Here is a 22,571-nt window from a genome sequence, read left to right as displayed (position 1 = left end):
CCGGCTTGAGGAGTTGGAGGAGACAAGGGTGGAGACATTGAGTTGAACGATGAAAACGAAGGACCTGGTGCCATTTCTTCAGCCTCCAAAACTGTGAGCTGTGTGTGTGTGTGTGTGTGTGTGTGTGTGTGTATTGAGTTCCTAAGGAATTTACCAAGCCAGCAAAGAGATTCTTTCATATATTCAGAGAAACAAACAAACAAACAAAGGCTAGAACAAGTTTATAGTCAGGGGCTGTATTTCAGCAGCTTTCTGTCTCCTTTGGTAGCATGTCAAAAATGCAGGTGATTTAAATTTCCTTGCACATAGAGGAATGAAGAAGTTTGGAATTTTTATGCATGATCAGGACCTGTGTTTGGGAAAATGTAAACTCATCACAGTGGAAAATGTGTTGTTTGGAGTCTGGGGGTAAAAACAAAGCTGATGGTTTTGGAGAGATTGCCGGAGCCAGATGGCCTAGTGCTTTCCCAGTCTGGCGGTCCAACTGCTCCCTCCTGGATAATATACAGCCATTTGTTCGGGGATATTTACGCTAGAGCTGTTTCCATGTGAATGTTTGAACAGCATTAAAAACGAACATATTAGTCGGGATGCATTTATCGAACTTGTGTGGCTGTACAGACAGTCTGTTATCTGTGTGTGTCTTGCTGAGGGGGATGAAGGACTGTTTGAAAATGGACGTTGGTGAATTGTTGACATAGTTTTTGAGCAGGAAAGATTTGGTCTTAGTGAGTAATTAAAATATATACACACTGGAATCAAACTAATGGCAGTAATGACAGTACCTGTCTCAAAGCTCTGTTGTAAAAATAAAATGAATTCATACACAGAAAAGGCTTAGAACACTGACTGTTACATATTAAGTACATAGTAAATTAGTTGTTCTTATTATTTTATTATTATTGTTGCCTGATTGGCTTGGTCGAACCAATTGTTTCTACTCATATAGCAAATGTAACCACAATCTGAGTAAAATTCTATTTATTCTAGGAAAAAATGGAATTCAGGGTTATTAGAAATACTTAGTTTTGTTTACCCCCAAGGCATTTAAATAACATAAGGGCTTATAGTTCCTTGAGACCTAAGGGATGCATTAACATTCACTACATTGGGAGCATGCTTGCATTTATTTGGGGCTGTGATGTAACTTTAACTCTTGAATATGATATCATTCCTTCACGACTTCCCCAACTCCTGAAAACCGGCCTGCTTAGCTGTTGAGCTGAAATTACATCTTTGCACTTTGTTCACCAGTAGCCAAGCTGCTACTTGAGACAAAATGATTTTTAAAAAAAATTTTTACCCCACTATTAATGTTGGATTGTTGTTTGACACAATTATTTATGAAATGTCAAAGATTTGTGATGTTTTCTTTGGCATGGCTTACATTTTAACTAGGGCTCTTTCACCTACTGGAAAGAAGGACTGTATTAGCTAGCACTTTAAAAGAAAGAAAGGAAAACAGAAGAATTTGGTGGGGGATGTAATGATTATTATACAGTGTATTGATACCATAAGTGTCAGTGCTGTTTTTTGCTTCCTCGATTCCTAGCAATTTGCTATCAAAGGCTTCTTGATAGTTTATATTTAGAAGATATTTCACTTCTGGTTGAAGGAGGTACTTTTAACATTCATGACCTTGTTCTCCAAGGTGGGAAATAGACTTGGTCTTTTATTTTGTATGTGGAAAGAGGAGTATCATGTTCAAGGTCATTGTTTTGATTTATGTGGGAAATTACAAGTTTTTGCTACTTAGATATTTCTCTCTGTTCTCCCTCCTCTTCTTTCATTCTGAAAATTTGAGGACAAGTTGTCTATTGTAAACCAAGAAAAATTCTTGGGAAAGCAAGTGTTTTCTCATTGTGCCTTTTATTTGGTGCGGAACACAAAGAGTTAAACTGTTAGAAAAGTAAACAAAGAGAAACCATGCTCAACTCTCTGAACTTTCCTTTGCATCCTATTGAAGTATGATCCTCCTGTATGTTCACTGTGTATTTTTTTGCTTTGCTGTGTGGTCTTTATCCATAGTAAGTTTCAATGAACTTTTAAGCCTCAGCAGTATTTTGGAAAAGCAGGGATAAACTATACTTCAAAGATTCCTTTTAAACAGTGATGACTGAGGCATGCTTGGTATACTGTTTGATTGATTTTCAGAGATGCTGCATGTTGATTTATAATTGAGCATTTGAAATTAGTGGCATTTTTATCTTCTAACAGTAAAATCCCCAGCACTGTTGTTGCCTAAGGATGTGAAACTTTTAACAACTTCTATTTTTTTCTTCTTTAATTAATTATTTTAAAATATTGTTCAAAAATCTGACAGCGAAGAGATTAATAAAAATAATATGCATTCTTTTCTTTCTGCTTATGATTTTCTGTCTGCTTATTAGAGTTGGTGTTGAGAGGATGAAAGCTAAATAGTACATTAGAAAATTAGATATCCAAATGTGACCAGTTTCCATAATTCGTTTCTCAATAGCACCAGGTTTTTAAAGTTGAGATGTGGTTGTATGTGCTTACTATATAAGTTTTCTTCCTATCCAAGCAAGCATTTCTACTGCCTTAAGGGATTTAGTTGCTCTTGGCAGGATTAATGTAAACATCATTTTCTGCTTGATATTATATTTTTTGTTTCTACAGTTATAAACCTCAACTTGATTCACCTTCAATTGATTTATTTAAATAATGCATTTTATATAATTTCTCTCCCTCTCTCCCATCTTAGTGACAACTTCTCCCATCCTCACTTCTGATAAACACATTGATTTACTTAAGCCACTGTTGTCTTTGTCCCTCCCTCAGCAGACTATCTTCCTCCCAGTGAGCAGACACATGATTTACTATGGAGGATGACAGTGAGCCTTCTTCTTGGTGCTCTATTGTCTGGGCCCTAAACCAGCTGTCTATTAAAATGGTTTCACTTAAAATAGTCAATGCTGTTTATATGCTCCTGGGATCTCCCAGCTGATCTAACCTCAATCAGCTTGCCTCAAACCCCAGAGAGGCACACATTTAAATTAGGAAAAGAAGCAGAAACTTCCCCCCTTAAGTTGGCGTTAGAGGATCCCTATCCTTTTGGGGTTTAACATCTGGGTTTGCTGAACTGTGAGCCAGTCTTGCTGTGTGTGCTAAATGTAGATGGTAGAGACTGGATCAGAGGTTTTCAGGAGCTGGAGGGAGAACTTGACATTGAAAAAAAAGTCTGAAGTATGGGTTATTGTTACTACTGCATTGGAGACGTGGCTCCCTATACCAGATGCCATCAGAATGTTGATTCTGGGCCCCTGTTCTGTGTGCTTTGTGTGTGCATGTGTGTTCTAACAAGTCTTTTTAGTTACAAAACCCTTTTAGGGTTGGAGGTGGTTCTGCCTTTGGATTTCACTAGAAAGCTTGCTCCCTGATCACTGTAGTCAGAGGAATTTAGTCCTTCCTAGTCCATGGTGGACTTCCACTTGCTTTTATTTTAGGAATGCCAGAAGTGACACTTCTTCCTCTGCCTTTCTTTATGCACTGAAAACGTAATCTATCTGGGTCCAAAGAGACGGAAAGCAGAAACTTCGAGATTCCACATCTCCCTAGAGTTCTTAATTATTTCTGAGCAAATCCAAACTCTTGGTTTCATTTTTCTATGCTTGATTTGGAAAAAGATTCTCTGTTTTGACTCTGCTGCCAAAAGCAAAGTGGCAGTTTGGTATTTGGTGAAGAGATGTATTACAGAGGCACTGGACCTTTAACAAGTGATGTTCAGTTACCAAGGAGAAAACGGGACTTCTGAGAGTCCTTGTCATACACTGTCTGGTGTGGGGGTGTCCTGAATGTGCTTTCCTCGCAGTGTGACTTTAACCTGATATCATGAACCCACTCATTTCAATGGAACTAATGGCCTAAGTAAAATAGTGTTTATTTCATCTAGAAAGATTTAAAATGAGAACATCTGACGTAACTGATATGCGTGCCTCCCCCCCAAAGAAAATCACACGTTCTTTTTCCTTTTTTCTTTCTTTCTTCAATAGGGAAAACTTTACTGGTATCTGGAAATTTACTTACCAAGTTACTTGTTTTAGTTTAGCAAGATAAGCACTAAAGTTGAAACAGAGGTTATCTAGAGTATTAAGAGAACATATAAATAATTTAGTGATAAGATTTAGCAGAAATGCGTCATTAAGAATTTTTAGCACTATGCATAGATCTAATCAGTAATTTGCTGTTTTTTTTCTTTTTGAATTTTAGAAACAGTGATTGCATGAAATGAAGACAGATGTATTTTTTTATTATTATGTTAATTAATTAATTGATTAGCTTTGTGAGCAGCACAATGTGAGTGTGGCGGTCAGAGACAATATGGAGCCAGTCCTCTCCTACCATGTGGGTCTTGAAGATTGAACTCAGGTCATCATTCTTGGTAGTAGGTGCCTTTACCTACTGAGCAATCTTCGCCACAAGTTACAGTTTTCAGAGTATTTCTAATGAATGCATTTTCTTGAGTAAAGCAGTTTCTTGGCAATTTGGAAAGGCCATTAAAGAATGTAGAAATGAGGGTCCTGGAGATGGCTCAGAGGATGAAGATGTTTGCTATTCAAGCCTAGAGACCTGAGTTCAATTTTTGGACCTACAAAGTAGAAAGAGAAAACTGACTTCCCTCCCTCATGTTGTTCTCTGACCTCTCCACACATACAATGGCACATGTACCCCACCCCTTGACATGAACAAAATAATAAATAAATATGATAATATAGGGAAGAGTTACATAATACATGCTAAAACTAGTGACAGAGTAAAGCATAGTAAGACATTAACATAATGCAAGTTATTTCTCCAGAAAATATCTATGAATTACTAATAAAGCAAAAGGTAAAATAATGCTGTAGTGTGGAAAGCTGGCTGATGATCACTGGTGGATGCTGGGCATCAATCAAATGGGCAGAGTTCACGTTGGCAGCAGGAGACCTAGGGTCTACCGTAACCTAACTCAGAGAGCATTCAGTATCACACCGCGGTGGTTTGGCCTTGAAGTTCAGAACTTTAATATGAGCTTGAGAAATTCAGATAAACTGAAATAGAGGGAATTTCTACAAAGTAACTGGCTGGTATTCTTAATGTCAATGTCATGAACCACAGAGACTGGAGAATATTTGGAATTAAAGGAGACATAACACCTGGGTGCATGGGTAGTATTGGATTTTCTTTTGCTGTAAAGGACATTATTATGTAATTGGTAAATATCAATAAGGTCCAGAGATTAGATTATTGTATTGTATCGATGCTAATTTTCTGATTTAGATAATTGGACTGTGATTATATATGAAAATTTCTTGTTTTCAGGAAATGCATGCTGAGATATTGAGGACATATCTACAATTTACTAAAAAATGATTTAGGGAAAAAGAAAACTATGAAGCAGAGTTAGTAAACTGCAAACATTTGAGGGATCTGGGTAATGAATATCCTGAACTTTTAAGTATGTTCTTTCTACCATATTATAAGCCTACTTATGTTAAAGTCAAATTATTATTATTATTATTATTATTATTATTATTATTTATTTTGAGACAAGGTCTGGCTATATATTCCTGGCTGGTTTGGAAATTACTATGTTGACCAGACTGGTCTTGAACTCCAGAGATCCATCTGCTTCTGCCTCCAGAGTGCAGGGATTAAAGGCATGCAACACCATGCCCATCCAGTAAAAACATTTTAAAAAATACAAGGTTATGATGAGTTAGCCATAAAAGAACTTTTATTCCAATGGACTAGTGCTTGAGAAATGTTTTCTCTTCATGCAAACACTTTCCCTCCACTTTTAATTTGTTGCCAAGCTTGCTTTGCTATGTGGTCAGATAAGATAACCAGGATGTAACCCGCGGATCTGTCCACCCTGACCTTAAGTTATATAGGCTCTGCAAATCTCAAGTTCAAAAACAAAGTGCATGAAAGAGAGAGTGTGCTGTAAGTTAGGCTTTCTACTTCCTAAGAATAGTCTCCGGTTAATTTAAGTAGTTTTGTCACTAAGAAACTGAGGGTTCTGTGAATGTGTGAAAGTAATTTTATTAACAGTTTGAAGCTGTGTTATATTAGCATTATGCAGCGACACAGTGTTAAGTGAGTTTAATGTATGCTATACAGAACCCTGCTCTGCTGATAGCTGTGTACTTTGAGGTATTAATGTGTAGATCCACAAGGAGGCCTGAGGTTCAGGGAACTTTGCTGATGTTCCGAAGCAAAATGTTGGTGTTCTCATTACAAAAAATAGAGAAAAACATTTTGGCTATGAGGTGGTTTGGGAGTCCAGGTTTTGAGAGTGAGACTTAATTCTTTGTTTAGAATGCTAACTTTGTGACTTCAGCCCCCCCCAGCATATGCAAGCTAGTATTCCTGTTCAGGTGGGGGTACACCCTGTGAAAGCACAGGTTTTCAGCCTGTTGGCAGGAAGAGGGATTTTCCCTGATTGTGAATCACTTCAGAAATGACACAGTCACTGAATGGACTGGTTAGCTTCCCCAACACTCAATTCCTATAGCTAGAACACTAAATGTTGAGCTGGAGAGAGGAAGACACAAAGGTGTGTCATTGACAATTAAACATGCATGCTTTTCTAGATTTGAGATGCTACTGCAACCTATTTGACCTTCTGAGCCATTCCTCCTTATTGATTAGATTTATTTTTATTCTGTATTGAAAAGGAGAATTATGGTTGTCTTGACAACAGGAGCCCATCACATACACTGATCTAATACTGTGTATGGTAAGGTGGTAGACAGGGCAGAGAGGAATGTATCCTGCTACATTCAATTTGGGCTGATCCCGAGCAATGTCATCCTGAAATATCCTGTCATCAGCTCAGTGAGGCTTTCTGCTCCTAAAAGTTAATCAGCCCCCAACAGGGGCAAGGTGGTCAAGAAGTCAATAGTTAGAGCTTATCCTCTACCACTTGTTTCTATTCTTAGTTAAAATCATTCCTTTATTTTCAGGCCATAGTCTATGAAGGCCAGGACAAGAATCCGGAAATGTGCCGAGTATTGCTCACACACGAGATCATGTGCAGGTAAGAGATACCTTGAGCTCCCTCTTTAATTAGCAAATTAAAGATGAATTTATATCTCAAATCTAGGTGAACTTGATTCTATTTTGGGGGTATACATTTATCTTGTTTCTAGTGGATAATCTAGAAAGAATTTTTAGATACCCTTGATAGTGTCAGTCATCACAGAAGTAAGTCCTCAATTATCATATTTCATCTTTAAAGACATTCATTTCCATTTTGGAAAAAGATGTTATTTTTATTTTTAATTATGTGCATACATGCGTGGGTTTGTACAGTACCTGAGGAAGCCAGAAGAAGGCATCGGAGCTCTTGGAGATGGAGTTACAGGTGGTTGTGAACCACCGATTATAGATGTTGGGAACCAAGCACAGGTCCTCTGCAGGAGTTAAGTGCTCTTAATGGTTGAGTCATCTCCTTAGCCCCTACCTTCCATTTCCACTTTGATGTTATACTGTTAATGACCACAAAGCAGAGCCCTTCCTTCTCCTTTGCAATGGAGCAAAATACAATGCAACCCTTTTCGTGTGAATACATGCACTCAGGTGCATTGTTAATAAAATGAGTAAGAGTTCTCTTGAACTCAGTGAAGGTTTCTATTGAGGTAAACTTGAAAGTTATGGTTCCTCCTTTTGAGTTTTCCACTTAAAAATATAACCAATCATACCCAAGCCTTATTTCTCCTTAAACTGTGTATTTCTCTCTTTTTTCTCTTTTTCTTACATCTGTTCTTTTACTTCCTCCATATGCATCCGAACATAGCTAATATTTCTTAGAGATAGTAAGCTTTGAGATTTGGGGAGGATAGCAAAGACCAGTCAAGGACTAAAAATTCATGCTCCTCATAAGTGAATGTCTGGGTTTTTTCTTTTTTTTGGCTGTAATCAGACGGAAGTGGCATTCACCTCCATGGCCTGAGCCAGTCCTCACGTTGAAGGGATGAGACCAGAGAGCAGCCCTTTAGCTTGTATTCTTATTCTTGTGAAATAACCATAGCCTTTGCTCCCAACATATTCAGAGTAATTGGATAAGCAGGAAGATGCCACCACCCATCAGAGGAAGGCTACTAATTGCTTTGCTAGCTGAGCAGGCTCTTCCTGGCACAATGTGTGCTTAGTTACTGATTGCCATTGACCAGTTGATGAGAGAGTTCAGCTGCCACCTCAGCGTGGGGTGGGTGGCCCTCATCTGCTGCTCATAGACTGTGTGGGCAAAACAGTCTCAAGATTCTAGAGGTAGAGATAGAGTCCAAAGGGCTTTGTGTGTTTCCTGAGTGAAATCCTAAGTATTAACACTGTGTCTGAAAAATTCCATTTTTTCCCTCTAAAAAATACTTCTGATTTATTATTCTAAAATATACAGGAGTTTCACAAGTTTTCACTTCAGTGATTTGTAAAACTTGTTAATTATTCTAAAAACCAGATTGTTTTTTCTCTCTTTAAAGCTCAACCAGGTTGTTGAGCTTTAAAGCATCAACAGAACCCAAATATATGGTAGTGGTTTTCTTAGAGTATCGGGCAACAGTTAGTGTTATTCTGTGTGTACTAATTATATATGATAGAGGTGAGTGGTGCTTTTCAGAATTATATGAGTAAAATCCACTTTGAAAAGCATTAAAACATGACCTCCTTTATGTTACTATTTTTCCAATTATTTCTCTATTATTTTAGCCTCCTACAATTAGCATGTAATTAGACTGAATTTTCCATGTAGTATTACATATGATTATAGCAAAACAGGAAATAGACAGGAAGATGGATCTCAACCAACAGGCCAGACACTATCCATACATCATTGATTTGCATATGTTTGGACTATGCTGGAAATAATTCTGTTGAAATACTTAAAGATATATTATGCCTTTCACACACAGGCCTTTCCTCTATTAATGCAGTTTATATTTTCCTTGTTTTTAAAATTCATTGGTCCAAACTGCTTTATTATGCTGGTTGGTGTGCTTCGCAGTTGATGTTCTCTCTATTTTTCAGAAACATAAAAATAACAAAAATAAAATTCTCAAGTCACTGAAGGCAAATGACGCTGTTTGTACCCAGTGGCTAGGAGGGAAAAGCCATATCCCAAATGTCATCCTGCTAATGTTACAGATTACAGCTTTCCTGGCTGCCTATAGATGTGGAAGGGGTACTGTTTGTTTACCAGGATGCCATGACCCCATTACACAAACCTGTCATCTATTGTGTGGCTAACAGTCTTTTAAATTGCAAATCTGATGCTCTTTAGGGGGCTTCAGGAAAAAAAAAATTCTCACTTTCCACACCACCCTATTTCTCTTGATTTCTTGCCTGTTGTAAGTGGAAGTTGGGATGTGCTGAATTTGCACCAGGGGTGCAAATGCAGCCTCAATTATAAGCATAAAATTAGAGTCTGTTCACCATTAATCAGCCTGGCTAATTGCTATGCACCACCATTAGCCATATGGTGTGAAAGACAGCTTGCTCTCCCCAAGATGAAATTTCTTCATTGCAGACATGAAATAGTGAGGGCCCTGGATTTTAAAATAGCTTGTTTTAGATATTTAATTTCTAAACAACTTTCTGCAGTGCTTTCTATCAAAGCTAACGGCACAATAAAACTTTGCATTGATGTCACAAAAGCTGTATGTTTATAGTATGCTGGGTATGAAGAAGAGAATTTAGATAGACAAGAAAGGGGCTTGGTGTGATTCTGTTTATTACTGGCAAATGAAAAAGAAAGATAAACAGGACACAGTTGTGTCTCAGGTGTTACAAATTACCAAAACACCACTGTGTTTTGTGGAGAAGGTGACTCCCATTATGTGGGATGGCCAAAGAAATGGCCACCATTAGTTTATGATTATTGACCCTCAAAGACAAACCCTCTTTGATTTTATGACATGGAGCTCTTCTATAAGATTAGGAGAGTCTCTGCCCTTGGGTGAATTGGAACCTATCATACTGGTTATGGTAGTGAAGTTCTTAAAGCAGGACTCCGTGAATAATGGAGTGCCCTTTTCTTCATAGGACTCTACAAGAGATTTGATTATATGGGCATGCATCCAGCCTGTGCTTAAATGCAAATGGATAAAAAACTCAGCTGGGTAGTTGCACTTTGTTTCCAGCCCCCTCTCCTCCCCAGACATACCAAATAAACCCAATGTTCAGGGCAAAAGCGGAGTACAAGCATCCTCTTTATGGAAATGCTCTTTTTTTTTCTTTACCAATGCTTTATCTGTAGGCAAACCATGAACCCCTCAAGGCTAGCCTGCTTTCTGATAGGCTTTTTCTTCCTCCTTCTTTTCCTGGTCTATTCTGAGTTCCTCCTCCAAGTTTTCCTAAGTGCTTCAGTTGTCCCATTTGTATTTGTGAAGTAGGGCTTTAATATTATCTCATAGGGTGGTACTTAAGGTTAAATGTTATAGTCCCTGTAAATTATTGCTACAGTACTTGACAGAGTCAGAATTGAAAGACTGCTGTGATTAGTCATAGTGATATATCTGCTGTTCCTAGCCAAGTATTTGACTCTCTGTTGCTCAAAGTAAGCAATGGTAAGAGAATATTGAAAGGATGTTATGTGTCTATCAAAACATGAATCTACTTGGCTCATTACAATTGTGGTGGTTATGAGTGTCTTCATCTTTTAACACCTACTTTGTGCAAAGCCTTGTAGAATTTAGATAAAGTCCCATAGTAAAAGAGCTTATGATTTATCCTGGGAGTTGAAAACTAAGTAGCCCCCAGACTAAACCCTGGCAAGGGGTGAGTATGTGATGGAAGGTTGAGGTAAAGGGCTGTGTCTGTTGAGAGGAGAGAGGAAAGACTTTAGGTGGGTCTTAGCAGTGGGACTGGGAAGAGATGAGGTGGGAGAGGGATTTTAGAGGAGTGTTTGTGGTCCAGGCAGGATTGCTTTGTGGAGGTATGAAGCTGGGCAAACCTTAAGACTTCAGAGTTTGCTTCCCAGAAATGAGAATGGACACTGTGCAAGACGGTAGAAAAGGTGGAGGAATAGAAGGGTTCGATGGCTTTGTTCTTGAGGAGTAATCATTGAGTAAAAAGGGAGGGCATGTTGGAGACTAGGAAGAAGAATCTCGAGTAGACAGGGCTCAAGAATAGAGGGAGAGTGTCTCAGAGTGGACAAGTCAGTCATATAACATGTGCTAGAGAGACATAGATGGGCATAGACAGAGAAAAGACCCAGGTCACTGGCTCTCTGGGACAGGAGTTCATGTGGGTGCTGGGAGGTCGGCACCACATTTTTTATGGTGACATTCTCAGGGAGGATACGGAACAGTGAAGAAATGGACTCAGGAAAAGAAGGAAATCTTGACAGTGTTTGTAAACAGGGAGAAAATTAAATCAGGAGGAAAGAGTTGCAGATGTGAAGCCCATCAGTATTTATGGGCAGGATGTTTCATGTGAGGTGGAAGGAGAGGGGCCTGGAAGTTCAGGTGGCTTGTAGTCAGTGTTCTGAAGACAGGTGCCTTTTAGATATAGGAAAAAGATGGATGATAGAAACTAGTCCTCCTTAAAACTATCAATTAGACTACTTTGATAAGTCATCTAGTTCAGGCTCTAGCTACTTTAGATAGGGAAGATATTTTTTATTGTCAAGTTCAGAGTTTGAAGTGGCCCCTTTAGCAAGGAGTGATTGTACATGCCTATAATCTTGGCATTTGGGAGGCAGAGGTAGAGGATTGCTGCAAGTTTGAGGCAAACCTGTATAGTAAATTCTGGCTCAGCCAGGGGCTAGCTACATAGCAAGAGCCTATCTTAACCTCCCCTCAGTGATGCCTGTCTTCAGTGGCAAAAGCCTCTACTTAAGTTATGTGTTTGAGATGAAGATCTGCAGGCACCAAGATTAGGGACCATTCAGCTGTTTCCTGCCCTGATTTATGAAGCCGTGAGTCAGCATACTAGAAATCTGCCACCTGTGTTAGGCTGCTAAGGAAGGCACTCCTAAATTTGCTTTTCCCCTGAGTACGCAGAACTGGTTGGGAGATACAGGGTCCTCTGGAGAAAAGGCTGCTGTTCTGAGTCCTCAGTGTATGTCACACACCAGGCACGGGGACCCACTGCTGTGACTCGCTACATGGCTGTCCTGTCATTTGGTTTGCAGACCGAAAGGGTTATAAACAGTAGTGGCATCTGCCTGGTTTTGGGGGATCCAGATCTTGTGCAGAACAAATTAGGAAAGTCCAAAGATGCCTGCCATAGGGAGCAAGTGCTGAGCCTATGCAGAAACAGATGGTAGGAGTCAGACAGTCCTGAATGGGTGGACGCCTCAGGTCTGTCCACTCTGTGTGCTTTGATCAACACAGTTACTTTCCCTTTGCAACTGTTTCATTTACTGGGTTGCTTTAGTGTGAGGCCTTTTCTTCCTTAAACTTTAGTGACTGTATTCTTTCAGCTTGTCCCTCTCGCTTAATACCTATCTTGGGTATAGTGGAGATTGCTGCCCATCTTTCCTGGTTTGACTTTAGCGGAAAGAATTTAGGGCAGGAAGAACTCACATGGGCAAGACTAGCTCAAGGTCGTAGAGCAGTTCTTTGCCCTGCTTGGTTCTCGGAAGCTACAGGTAGATGTCACCTCAGCCTTAAGGAGCAGGTGGGAGAGATGATCAGCAGGTAAAGCACCTGCCACTGAGCCTGATGACCTGAGTTTAGTTACCCTGGGCTGACATGCTGGAAAGAGAGAACTGACTATTATAAGTTGTTCTCTGACTTCCACGTGTGCACTGTGGCATGTGTACACCTGCACACACATATACACAATGAAAATGTAATAAAAATAGAAAAAAGAAAGACCTTCCTTCTATTTGTGGTTAAGTTTAAATTTTTGAGTAGGAAAGCAATATTACAACACAAAGCAGAAGGCCAAAGAAATATGAAAACAAAGTCTTTTCCTCCAGCCTTCCCCACTTTCTGTTCCAGTTTTATAGATTAAGTCATTGAAGTTCTTATTTAAGAAATGACTCCTGGGGGCTGAAGAGATGGCTCAGTGGTTAAGAACACTGATTGTTCTTGCAGAAGACTGGGGCTCGAATCCCAGCACCCACATGGCAACTAACAACTGTCTGTAGCTCCAGTTGGTCTCTTCTGTCCTCCGTGGGCATTACACAACACAGGTGCACTTACCTCCATGGAGGCAATACACGCATACACATAAAATAAAAATAGTGGCTGGGCAACGTGGCACACACCTGTAGTCCCAGCACTGGGGATGCAGAGGCAGGTGGATCTCTGTGAGTTCAAGGCCAGCCTGGTCTACAAAGTGAGTTCCAGGCCAGCTGGGGCTACAGGGAGACCCTGTCTCAAAAGGACCAAAAAATAAAAAATAAATAAAAAACTAAATAAACAAAATATTTAAAAAGACTCCTGAAATCCAAGCACTAGATTCAGTTCCCATTGTTGGGGCTGTGGAGGGATCCTACCAGTCAGTCTAAGTTTCTGTACATATGGGGTTTACATTTGAACATGAGAGATAATAAAATTAGACAATAAATAAATGTGTATTGTACAGAGGATGCTATGAAGCAGGGTCAGAGTGGGGTGCTTTCTTCAGCTGTAGAGATTTGAGTGAAATGAAGGAGTGAATCACACTTGCCACAATTTCTCTCTTCCTTTCCCTGTCATTTGTCTCTCAGAAATGGGCCCATGACTTTACCATTTCATAACTAGTTTTTCTTCACTCATAACACAATGGAGAGTTTTTCCATGATAGTGCATCAGACCCCACCTTCAGTCTTTGTAATGCTGCGCAGAATTCCATATATTCCATGAATATGTATATGCACTCCCAGGCACACACACACACACACACACACGTGTGTGTGTGTGTGTGTGTGTGTGCCTGCATGTGTCTGTATCAGGTCAGGTGCCCAACACCTGATGGAAATGACTTAGGGGAGGAAGGGCTTCTTTTGGCTTGTTTCTGAGAGTTCTGTTCATGGTCACTCTGGCCTGTGTTTCTGTGCCTGTGGTGAGGCAGAGTGTCATGCCAGAAAGCCCTGGTGGAGGAAAGCTACTCACCTTATGGTGGGGAAGAGGGAGGAACAGGGATAGCAGGGATGGCCTCAGGGCAAGATATAACCCTTAGGAACACGTCCCCAGAGACCTACTTTCTCCAGCTAGGCCCTACCTCCTGAAGTTTCCAGAACATGCCCAACATCGTACAACTAGCTTGGGATTTAGGCCTCAACATATGAGTTTGTGGGAGACATTTTATAATCAAGTTGTCCTCTGACCTCTGCATATGCACCATGGCATGCATGCCCACACACTTATATCCAAGCATACACTCATACACAGAAAATAAATAAGTCAAAGTACACCTTTCTTCCATTAACAGCAGCTATCAGATGATTAGCTTGACTTCCTTTATATGTCATTTCGTCATATTAGTTATGAGGTTGCTCATTCATTCATTCATTCATTCAATCACTCATGCCTTAAATCATTTAATATTTGAGCTTTGCTATTCCATCCCAAGTTTCATATTAGGTAAGTAAATTTGCCAGTCTTTACCTTCATGATGCATATGAATTGGGAAAGGAAGATGATGGAATGGGGAAGAGTCCAAATGAAATAGCCCAGTACACAGGTAACAAACAGTATGGTCTTCAGTGTGTGAAGGGCTCCACAGAGAAACAGCCTAGGGAGAGTCTAATTTAGGTTAAAGGTGAGGTCTCCATGTGAGCCTCTCTGAGTCAGGAGGTCTACACTGGGCTCTGGAGAGTGTAGGAACTGTGAGCAGGGACTTGACTGGGCCTGGACCTCAGGTCTGATGGACCATGCCACATTGGAGAAATGGAACTGGACAGTGAGGCTGGAGCTTGGCAAGCTTGAGAGAAAGGGCAGAAGGTTGAGAGGTGGCCTGGCATCATGCCATACCATGATTTATTAAAGTGCAGTGGGAAGCCATTCAAAGGTTTTGAATGGTAAAGTGGCACCTGGGCAGTTTGAAAATAATCTGCTGGGCAGTCTGATCCATTGGTGGGGGTCAGGGTAGAGATCATGAAACCAGGTGGGTAGCTTTTCAGTAGTCCCAGAAATAAACAGAAGTGACACGGATGAAGACAGTGGCAGTGGGGAGGGAGAGGATTGATAGGCTTGTGGAGTGGACTTCTGTCCACAGGTAGCCCCAAGAAAGCTGGAAGACTTCTGGAGGGCATTTCACCCAGGAAGGACTGTGGTGGGTGGACTTGAGGTGTATTTGTTTTTGAAAGGGAAAAATGAAGGTGGAACTGGCTTTCTCATCTACCTTCTTTCCTCCTTGGGTAAAGGAGGATTGACCTGTGTCAGCCAGCTGCTTTTGGAGACTGTATAGCACAGGTTGTTAAAAGACTTGGAGTAGGCTGTTGGAGGAGGTAAGCGGTTTTTAAGTTGCTGGCCTGCAAGCTGAGGGAACGCAGGTGGAGGTGAGGAGCCCCGAGGGATGATGGAGCTAGGGTTAACATTTTATTTGTTTTGTGTGCATGAGTGTGCACATGTGTATATATGTGTAGGCATCCATGTCATGGTGCCTATGTGGAGGTCAGAAGACAACTCAAGAGAGCCAGTTCTCTCCTTCCACCATGTGGGTTCCAGGGATCAAACTCGGGTCTTCAGGTTTGGTGGCAAATGCCTTTACAAAGCTGCTGAGCCATCTCGCTGGAGTTGATTTAAAATTTTTTTTTCATACATGCTAGTCTTAGCATTCCTTCTTCCTGTGTCTTTATTGGTTTCTCATGTGTCAGGATACTTTGCACGTCACACCCTGTAGTGGAGTGTACTAGTATAGCCAGACTTAGGCCCAGAGGAAAGTGTTTCCCCTCAATCAGAAAGGGAATGGTTTGTCAGGTAGGCAGAGCAATTTTTAGCTGGGGCCTTGACAAAGGAGATACAGTTCTTACCATTGCTTTCTGAAGATAAAAGACACGGATGGAGCTCGCACTAAGTATGGAAGCAGATTCATCTCTCAGGGACACAGTGTTGGTGGGTAGAGAGTCTTCTCATCTTTGGTGAAAGACTTCCTATGTAGGGCTATGTTTCTCAGTACTGAAAAACATTCAATGTTCAGTTCTCTCCAGCAGTGCTCTAATTAGGCTGTATGATTCATAAGTAATGCTATGTGTGTGTGAAAGTATGTGTATGTATATGTGTGTGAGAGTGTGTGTATGTGCGTGTGAGTGTATGTAGGTATGTATGTATGTGTGTGAGTGTATGTGTGTATGCGTGTGAGTGTGCATGTGTATGAGTGTGTGTATGTGGGTGTGTATGTCTGTGTGCATCTGTATTAGTGTATGTATGTATGTATGTATGTGTGCGTGCATGTGAGTATGCGTATGTGTGAGAGTGTGTGTGTGTGCACATGTATGTGTGCATGTTGTGTGTACATGTGTATGTGTGTTTATGTGTGCAAGTGCTGTGTGCATGTATGTGTGTTATGTGTGTGCATGCATGTATATATGCATATGTATGAGTGTGTATATGCATGCTTATGCATGCATATGTGTATGCATGTTAAGTGCACGTGTGCATATATGTATGCATATGTATATATGTGTGTTGTACATATGTTTGAGTGGGCATGTGTGTGCATATGTGTATGTGTGTGCATGTGTATGCGTGTGTGCATGAGCAGGTATGAAAGAGGAGAAAAGTACATATTTTACTTGTAGTGTATGGTGCATAACCTCCCGACCCTCTTCATTGATGAAATATGTGCTTCCAGTGTACCCAGGGGTGGAGACCAGCCAGGGGACACATTTGTAACTTATAAACACATTTCAGATGGATAGTTTTCTGCTGACAGTAGATATTTTTCAAAGACATGAATTTTTGGCTTGGGAACATACCTTAGTGGGTAAAGTGCTGTCTAGCATTCAGGAAGCCCTGAGTTCAATCCCCAGGACCCAGTGTGGCATAAAGTGGGTGTGGTGGTACGCACCTATAATCCAGTACTAGGAAGGAGTAGGCAGGTGAATCAGAAGTTCAAGGTCATTTTTGGCTACATAGCAAGCTTAAGGCTAGCCTTGGATACATGAGACCTTTGGGGAAAAAAAAAGAAAAGATGGGGCTGGAGAGATGGCTCAGTGGTTAAGAATGCTGGTTGTTCTTGCAGAAGACCCGGGTTCGAATCCCAGCACAGCTACAACTGTCTGTAACTCCAGTCCCAGGGGATCCAACAGCCTCTTCTGACCTCCATGGGCATTTCATGACACAGGTGCTCTTACCTACATGCTGGCAATACACGCATACACATAAAATAAAAATAATAAATTTAAAAAAAGAAAAAAAGTGAATTCTTTTCACCCTTTAGAATCATCTTAGCCTTTTGTTTTTATAAACATGACAGTCTCAAAGTCACAACCAAGTGGGATTTGAGTAGTGGGTACTTTCTTTGCCTGTGGCTGTTTGTTCTGTGGCCTAATGAAAAGTCATTGGATCTGCTGTCCACAATGTCCCAGAAAACTGAAGAGCTGGCCAGCATCAGCCGTCAAAGCCAGAGCATTAGGAATGTCTCTCTGCACTTCTTCTCTTGATTTTTTTTCTTGTCTTTCTTCTATCTCACCCTTTTCTTGTCTTAATCACTGTGTATTCTCATGGCGATGTTTCCAAAGCAAATAGTTACTGCTTTGGGATTTTTGAGAAGGCTGTGGTTGAAGGGAATGCCACCCATCAAAGAGAAAGAAGTAAAAAAAAAAAATCCATTTAACAGAGCTGACTGGAGGGGGAGAAATTGCTCATGCTTCTTATTGACGCGTTCCACACAATTAGTGTGATCTTGAGGGAAGAACGTTTGAGCCACCCACGACCCTGACTGTTCTCATTGGGTAGATGTAATAACACTGTGCTTCATGTTGAACTCTGCCAACACCCGGGCCGTGAAGGAGAGACCCCATCTTAGGGCTGCAATGCTGGCTCTGGGAGAGCCCCTCTCGAGACTCCTTCGTCCTCTGAGCAGGGAGAGGTTAAGCCTGGCCATTAACCCATAAGTGACCCAAATAGAATTTTCTGTCCCCAGGACCCGTTGATTGCCAGGTATGGCTTTGTGGTAATTCTAGCATTTGCAACCCAGCAATTTGAACCTTCTGTCTGCGTAAATGACGATTTTACATTGTAATGGTTATACTAAATCCTCTTGCTTTTTGCTCCATAGCCGCTGTTGTGACAAGAAAAGCTGTGGCAACCGAAATGAGACCCCCTCCGATCCAGTGATAATTGACAGGTAGGGACCACTCTTCTTTCACTGGATTCGTACTCCTCATAATGAAACACCTGCCTTGTGTCGCTCACGGTCGAGGGTTGGGAATGCATGTGGCTGAAATTTGCCTGTTGGTCTTGACTTACACTGCGCCGAGCAATTGTGATTCCCGGGAAAACCATATGGAATGCTCTTTGGAGGTCTGCTTCTTGGATAGCTCTGGTTTTGTGTCTGATTCATGCTCATAAAGAAATAGCCCACCTTAACCAGTTTCTTTCTTTTTTCAAGGTCAGGTAAGGATCTGGTCCTCAGGGGTCACATAGGCTTGGAAGAAGCCTCTGGCTCCTTAGGTCTTTTTTTTTCTTTTTTTTTTTTTTTTTTTCATTCCTGTCTTTCTGTGGCTCAATCCTCATGCTGTGCCAGGAAGCTTCAGAAATAAAATAATAATAGTTTGTGATTTATGAAATGTGGTTGGGTGCTTATAAATATTTAACTTTTATTTGAAAAATGTTTGAATCATTATCACTTTTAGCTACAGTAGTTCTGTTGGACGTAATCCATCTACATTTTAAGGTTTTATTTATGCATAAAAGCAGTTTAAAGAGATCTGTGAACCAAGGTTTTCTACTGTTGTTTCCTAGGTTTGATTGCAGCTCATACTGTATTGTAAGTTGATTAATTTATCCTGCTTGTCTTAATTATTGTGTTTTTAAACAGATCCATATTACTAATCTGACATGACCAAGTAAATCATTGTGGAATAATAAATCTGTTTTAGTTCTTCAGTGCAATTTTGAGTCAGTGTGCACACATTATGCAGAGTCGCATTCCAAATATTCATTTTACATTTTAATTATTGAAATTCATTGTATGGAAACATGTCTGATAAACCATTTATTACATAGCATTACTCATTGAGAGTTAAATGGTCTGGAAGCTTTATAGAGACAGTCAATTGTCAGCCTGGACAGGAGCTAGCATCTTCTAACTCCAAGAAAAAGAGTCCTGCAGATAAGGCAGATTTGTTCACTGAAGAAATCAAGAACCGAACAAAAATCTGATTTGAGTTTAGTAGTATTGACATTTGAAAACAAACACACAGAAGCAATAACAACAAAAAATCCGTCTTTCAGATTTTTCACATTTCTTATCATGTTTTCCGCTAAAGAAACTAAGCTATTTAATTTGCTTCATCTTAGTGTTTGTAAAAAAAGATTGATTTTTGACCGATGTGATTCTTCATATTTTATCTCAATATTGGTTATCAAGTATCTTTATAAGGTTTTTTTTTTTTTTGGCTTGGATATTCCAATTAAATATCTCCTGCTAACAGTCACTAAAAATATACTTGAGTAATAATGTACTTGCTTCAAAGCTAAAGGAGGTGAAAGTTTGACATGCAGTGACGTTGTGTGTTGTCTGTTGACTGGGAAGACCGAGAGCAGACACGTCAATCATACAATTGCTTTTCCTGCCATGGAAGATAGAAATCTCCAAATGAATAGGGTCAAAGATAAGTACAACTTTTCTCCTGTTAGTTTTTTAAATCTACCTCTTTGGAGCACACCCTTCTAATTTTAAGCAAGTTTTTTTTTTTTTTTTTTTTTTTAACTTTTTTTTTAAGGGAAAAGAATTTTCCTCAAAAATAAGCCAAATAGCCTAAAAATTTTAAAACTGTAAACTTTCTTTCATGCCTCCTGGTTTTTTTTTTTTTTTAACTCTTGTATTAAGAGGAAAGCATTCTGCTCAAGAATCAGTCAAATAGCCTGAAAATTTTGAAACTGTAAGCATTCTGTCATGCCTCATGGCTTTTTTTTTGATTTGTTTAAATGTTGATAAGAACTTTACCTTGCCACCACAAAGAAAATGACCCCCCCCCTTTTAGACTTGTGACTGCATTAAGCTTTAAAGTTCTTCGTTTGGTTTTAAGCTGTGACTCTGATACAGAAGGCTGATATGACTGTGGTTTGAATAACATTTGATTTTGACCTGTTCCTGTGGGTTGCAATGGCAGAAGAAACTTGACTCAGCAGCGCTGTAATTAGCCCGGCCTGTGTTTTTGAAACAGGATTGTGTTACCTGGATTGCATTAGGCGGCCTCTATTGTTACCGCCTTGCATCTGTCCCAGTAGGGTACTTAAAACTGTTCCTTGACTGCTATAGTTCAAACAATTTAGGCAAAATAAGTATGCACTTCGTGCTGTTGGTGACTTTAGAGATACTATTCATGACATTTAGCCTTTAAAAAATTTTTCCCCTTTTTGGTGGGGAAAAGTGGAAAACTCTGTATAGCTAATTTTGATTTCTTTAAGGTAGGGTTACTTTCAAAATGGCTGAGACATCCTGTATGTTCACAAGTCCCAGTGTGCATTTATTTGCTGGCTCTTGCCGCTGTCGGGCATGAACTATGTTTTCATGCAGTGAAACTGGTTGATAGACAAAGCCTCCACTTAGCTGTTTTTGTTTGCATGTGAGTTTTCAGAATTTATTTGCCTTTCCAGTCTTGTCTGTGCTGATATGTGAAACTTCCATTTCTAATAGTGAGGGATAAAAATCACAAGAACTTATACAAGAAAGGGCAAAATAGAAAATATTTTTCAGTTCCACAAAATTGCTACAAAGGAGGAAAAATGATGGCAACGGTGTTTGTATTTCAGTTTCCAATTTCATTTCATATTACCGATTGCATAATATCTGTTACATGCTTAGGGTTTGATTTGCTTTCAGATTTATGGACGTGAGTCCCTGAATATTTCGTCAGAGCAGGCTCTGCAGCCTGCATTCAAGTAGAAACAGTCACTGTTTTCATAATAGGCATACTGCATTTAACGATAATGCTAGGACGCAGAGTGTTGTTCCCTTAGAACTTAGCATAGTTTTAATGTGCAGTTACTTTTTTTTTGAGCACTGATAATGTTTAGTTCCTTTTGCCTGTCCTTCGGAATTTGGAAGAACACCGCTATTTTTATCAGTCAGAAGACTTTCAGCAGTGGTTATTCAGGAAAACTATTTATAGGGTAGATGGAAGAGGCTTTCTGGTCATAAGCAGTGGTGCAGGGATATTTTCGTGTTAAATTTTGGCTACATGATTGGTTGCCAGTAATTTGGGGAATCTCAGCTTGGCAAATTTTCAGAAAAAAAAAAAAGGATTTGACAAAATACGCCATTTCATAATGTGCCTTAGCAAAACAAGGGTCTACTTGCTTCCAGTGGCATGCAACAAAGTAAGAAAATGTGACCTGAGTTATTTTCTTCAGTCATGACAATTTGTCAGAATGTTTATTGGAAAATTGCAGTGTAGGAAGTGTACATCTGGAGTTGACTGCTAGGTTACATTTCTGCTTGATGCCAAGTAGCTTGATTAAGAATCATAAAACTCAGCCAGTGCCCAATGATCCAGATATTTGGGCTATAAAGACATGGGAAAAGTCAAATGTGTTATGTTTAATAGCTGATGACCAGGAACTAATAACAGCAAATTTCATTATCTTTGAGATAAAGGGCTATGTGTGGTAATTATTGTTAAAGTAAAAAGCAAAAATAAGACTTCCAGTTATTGAATTATGGTAGAGAGATTGATTTAACATATCCACTAATTCCTGTTTGAATTTAAAAGGTTCAAAATAAAATTCCTGTTTAGAAATTGAATACATTGTAGTTTTATTACTGCAGTGGAGATCCTAGTGTCCTAACCTTTTTCTTTGGAGTTATCTTAGTTCAATAAATAAAACCTCATTAGACTATTCCCATTTCAACTAGTTTATTAAATTTTGCAGGAGTAATTAGCATAAGCTGTGCTAATTTTTGTGGAAGACTAATGAGGGAGATTCTTAATTAGGTTTACTTTGTAGAAATCAGAAAAGATGATAATGACAAAAGTCACATAGGGTAGTCTGAATTGGGAACCCACTTTCTCAGAATCCATAAAACAGCTTTTGTTTTCTTTATGGAAACTTCATAATATATGCTTGAACTATAGCAAATCAAGAGTAAAGACTGTTATTCTGTATTGTGTTAGTTAAAATTAGAATACTTGCTTGATTTTGAAAAAAATAATTTTTCTTGACTTTTCTCTTTTTTTGGTGTTTTTGAAATGGTCTCCCTGTATCTCCAGCTGGCCTGGAACTCACTATGTAGATCAGGCTGGTCTTGAACTCACAGAAATCCACCTGCCTCTGCCTCTCAAGTGATGAGATTAAAAGTGTGTGCCACCACACCTGGCTTTTTCTTGACTTTCTTTGAGTGATGATGTAGATGAATATAGATGGCCTTATCAAAACAAGTCTCTTTCAAAATTCTTAGTGTTCCTTTCACGTGGAGCCCTGATATTTCCAGTTAGAGTATGTGGGATAAGGACAATCTCTCTCTCT

At 39.7% G+C, this 22,571-nt stretch overlaps 1 protein-coding gene across 6 annotated transcripts in view; it reads left to right on the top strand.

The window, feature by feature from the left end:
* Positions 1-22,571, top strand: part of Ebf1 (EBF transcription factor 1) — a 408,859-nt gene that overhangs the window by 12,283 nt on the left and 374,005 nt on the right. For all 6 annotated transcript variants that reach the window (XM_008821654.3, XM_029557945.1, XM_008821652.3 and 3 more), the window contains 2 exons: positions 6,969-7,042; positions 18,157-18,225. In XM_008821654.3, coding sequence (XP_008819876.1) covers positions 6,969-7,042; positions 18,157-18,225 — 143 coding nt within the window. The remainder of the gene's footprint in view (positions 1-6,968; positions 7,043-18,156; positions 18,226-22,571) is intronic.

The sequence above is a fragment of the Nannospalax galili genome, unplaced genomic scaffold, assembly GCF_000622305.1.
Source record: "Nannospalax galili isolate Female #2095 unplaced genomic scaffold, S.galili_v1.0 scaffold667, whole genome shotgun sequence".
Taxonomy (NCBI): Eukaryota; Metazoa; Chordata; class Mammalia; order Rodentia; family Spalacidae; genus Nannospalax; species Nannospalax galili.
The sequence above is the reverse complement of the archived record's forward strand: the minus strand, read 5'-3'. Positions and strand labels throughout refer to the sequence as shown.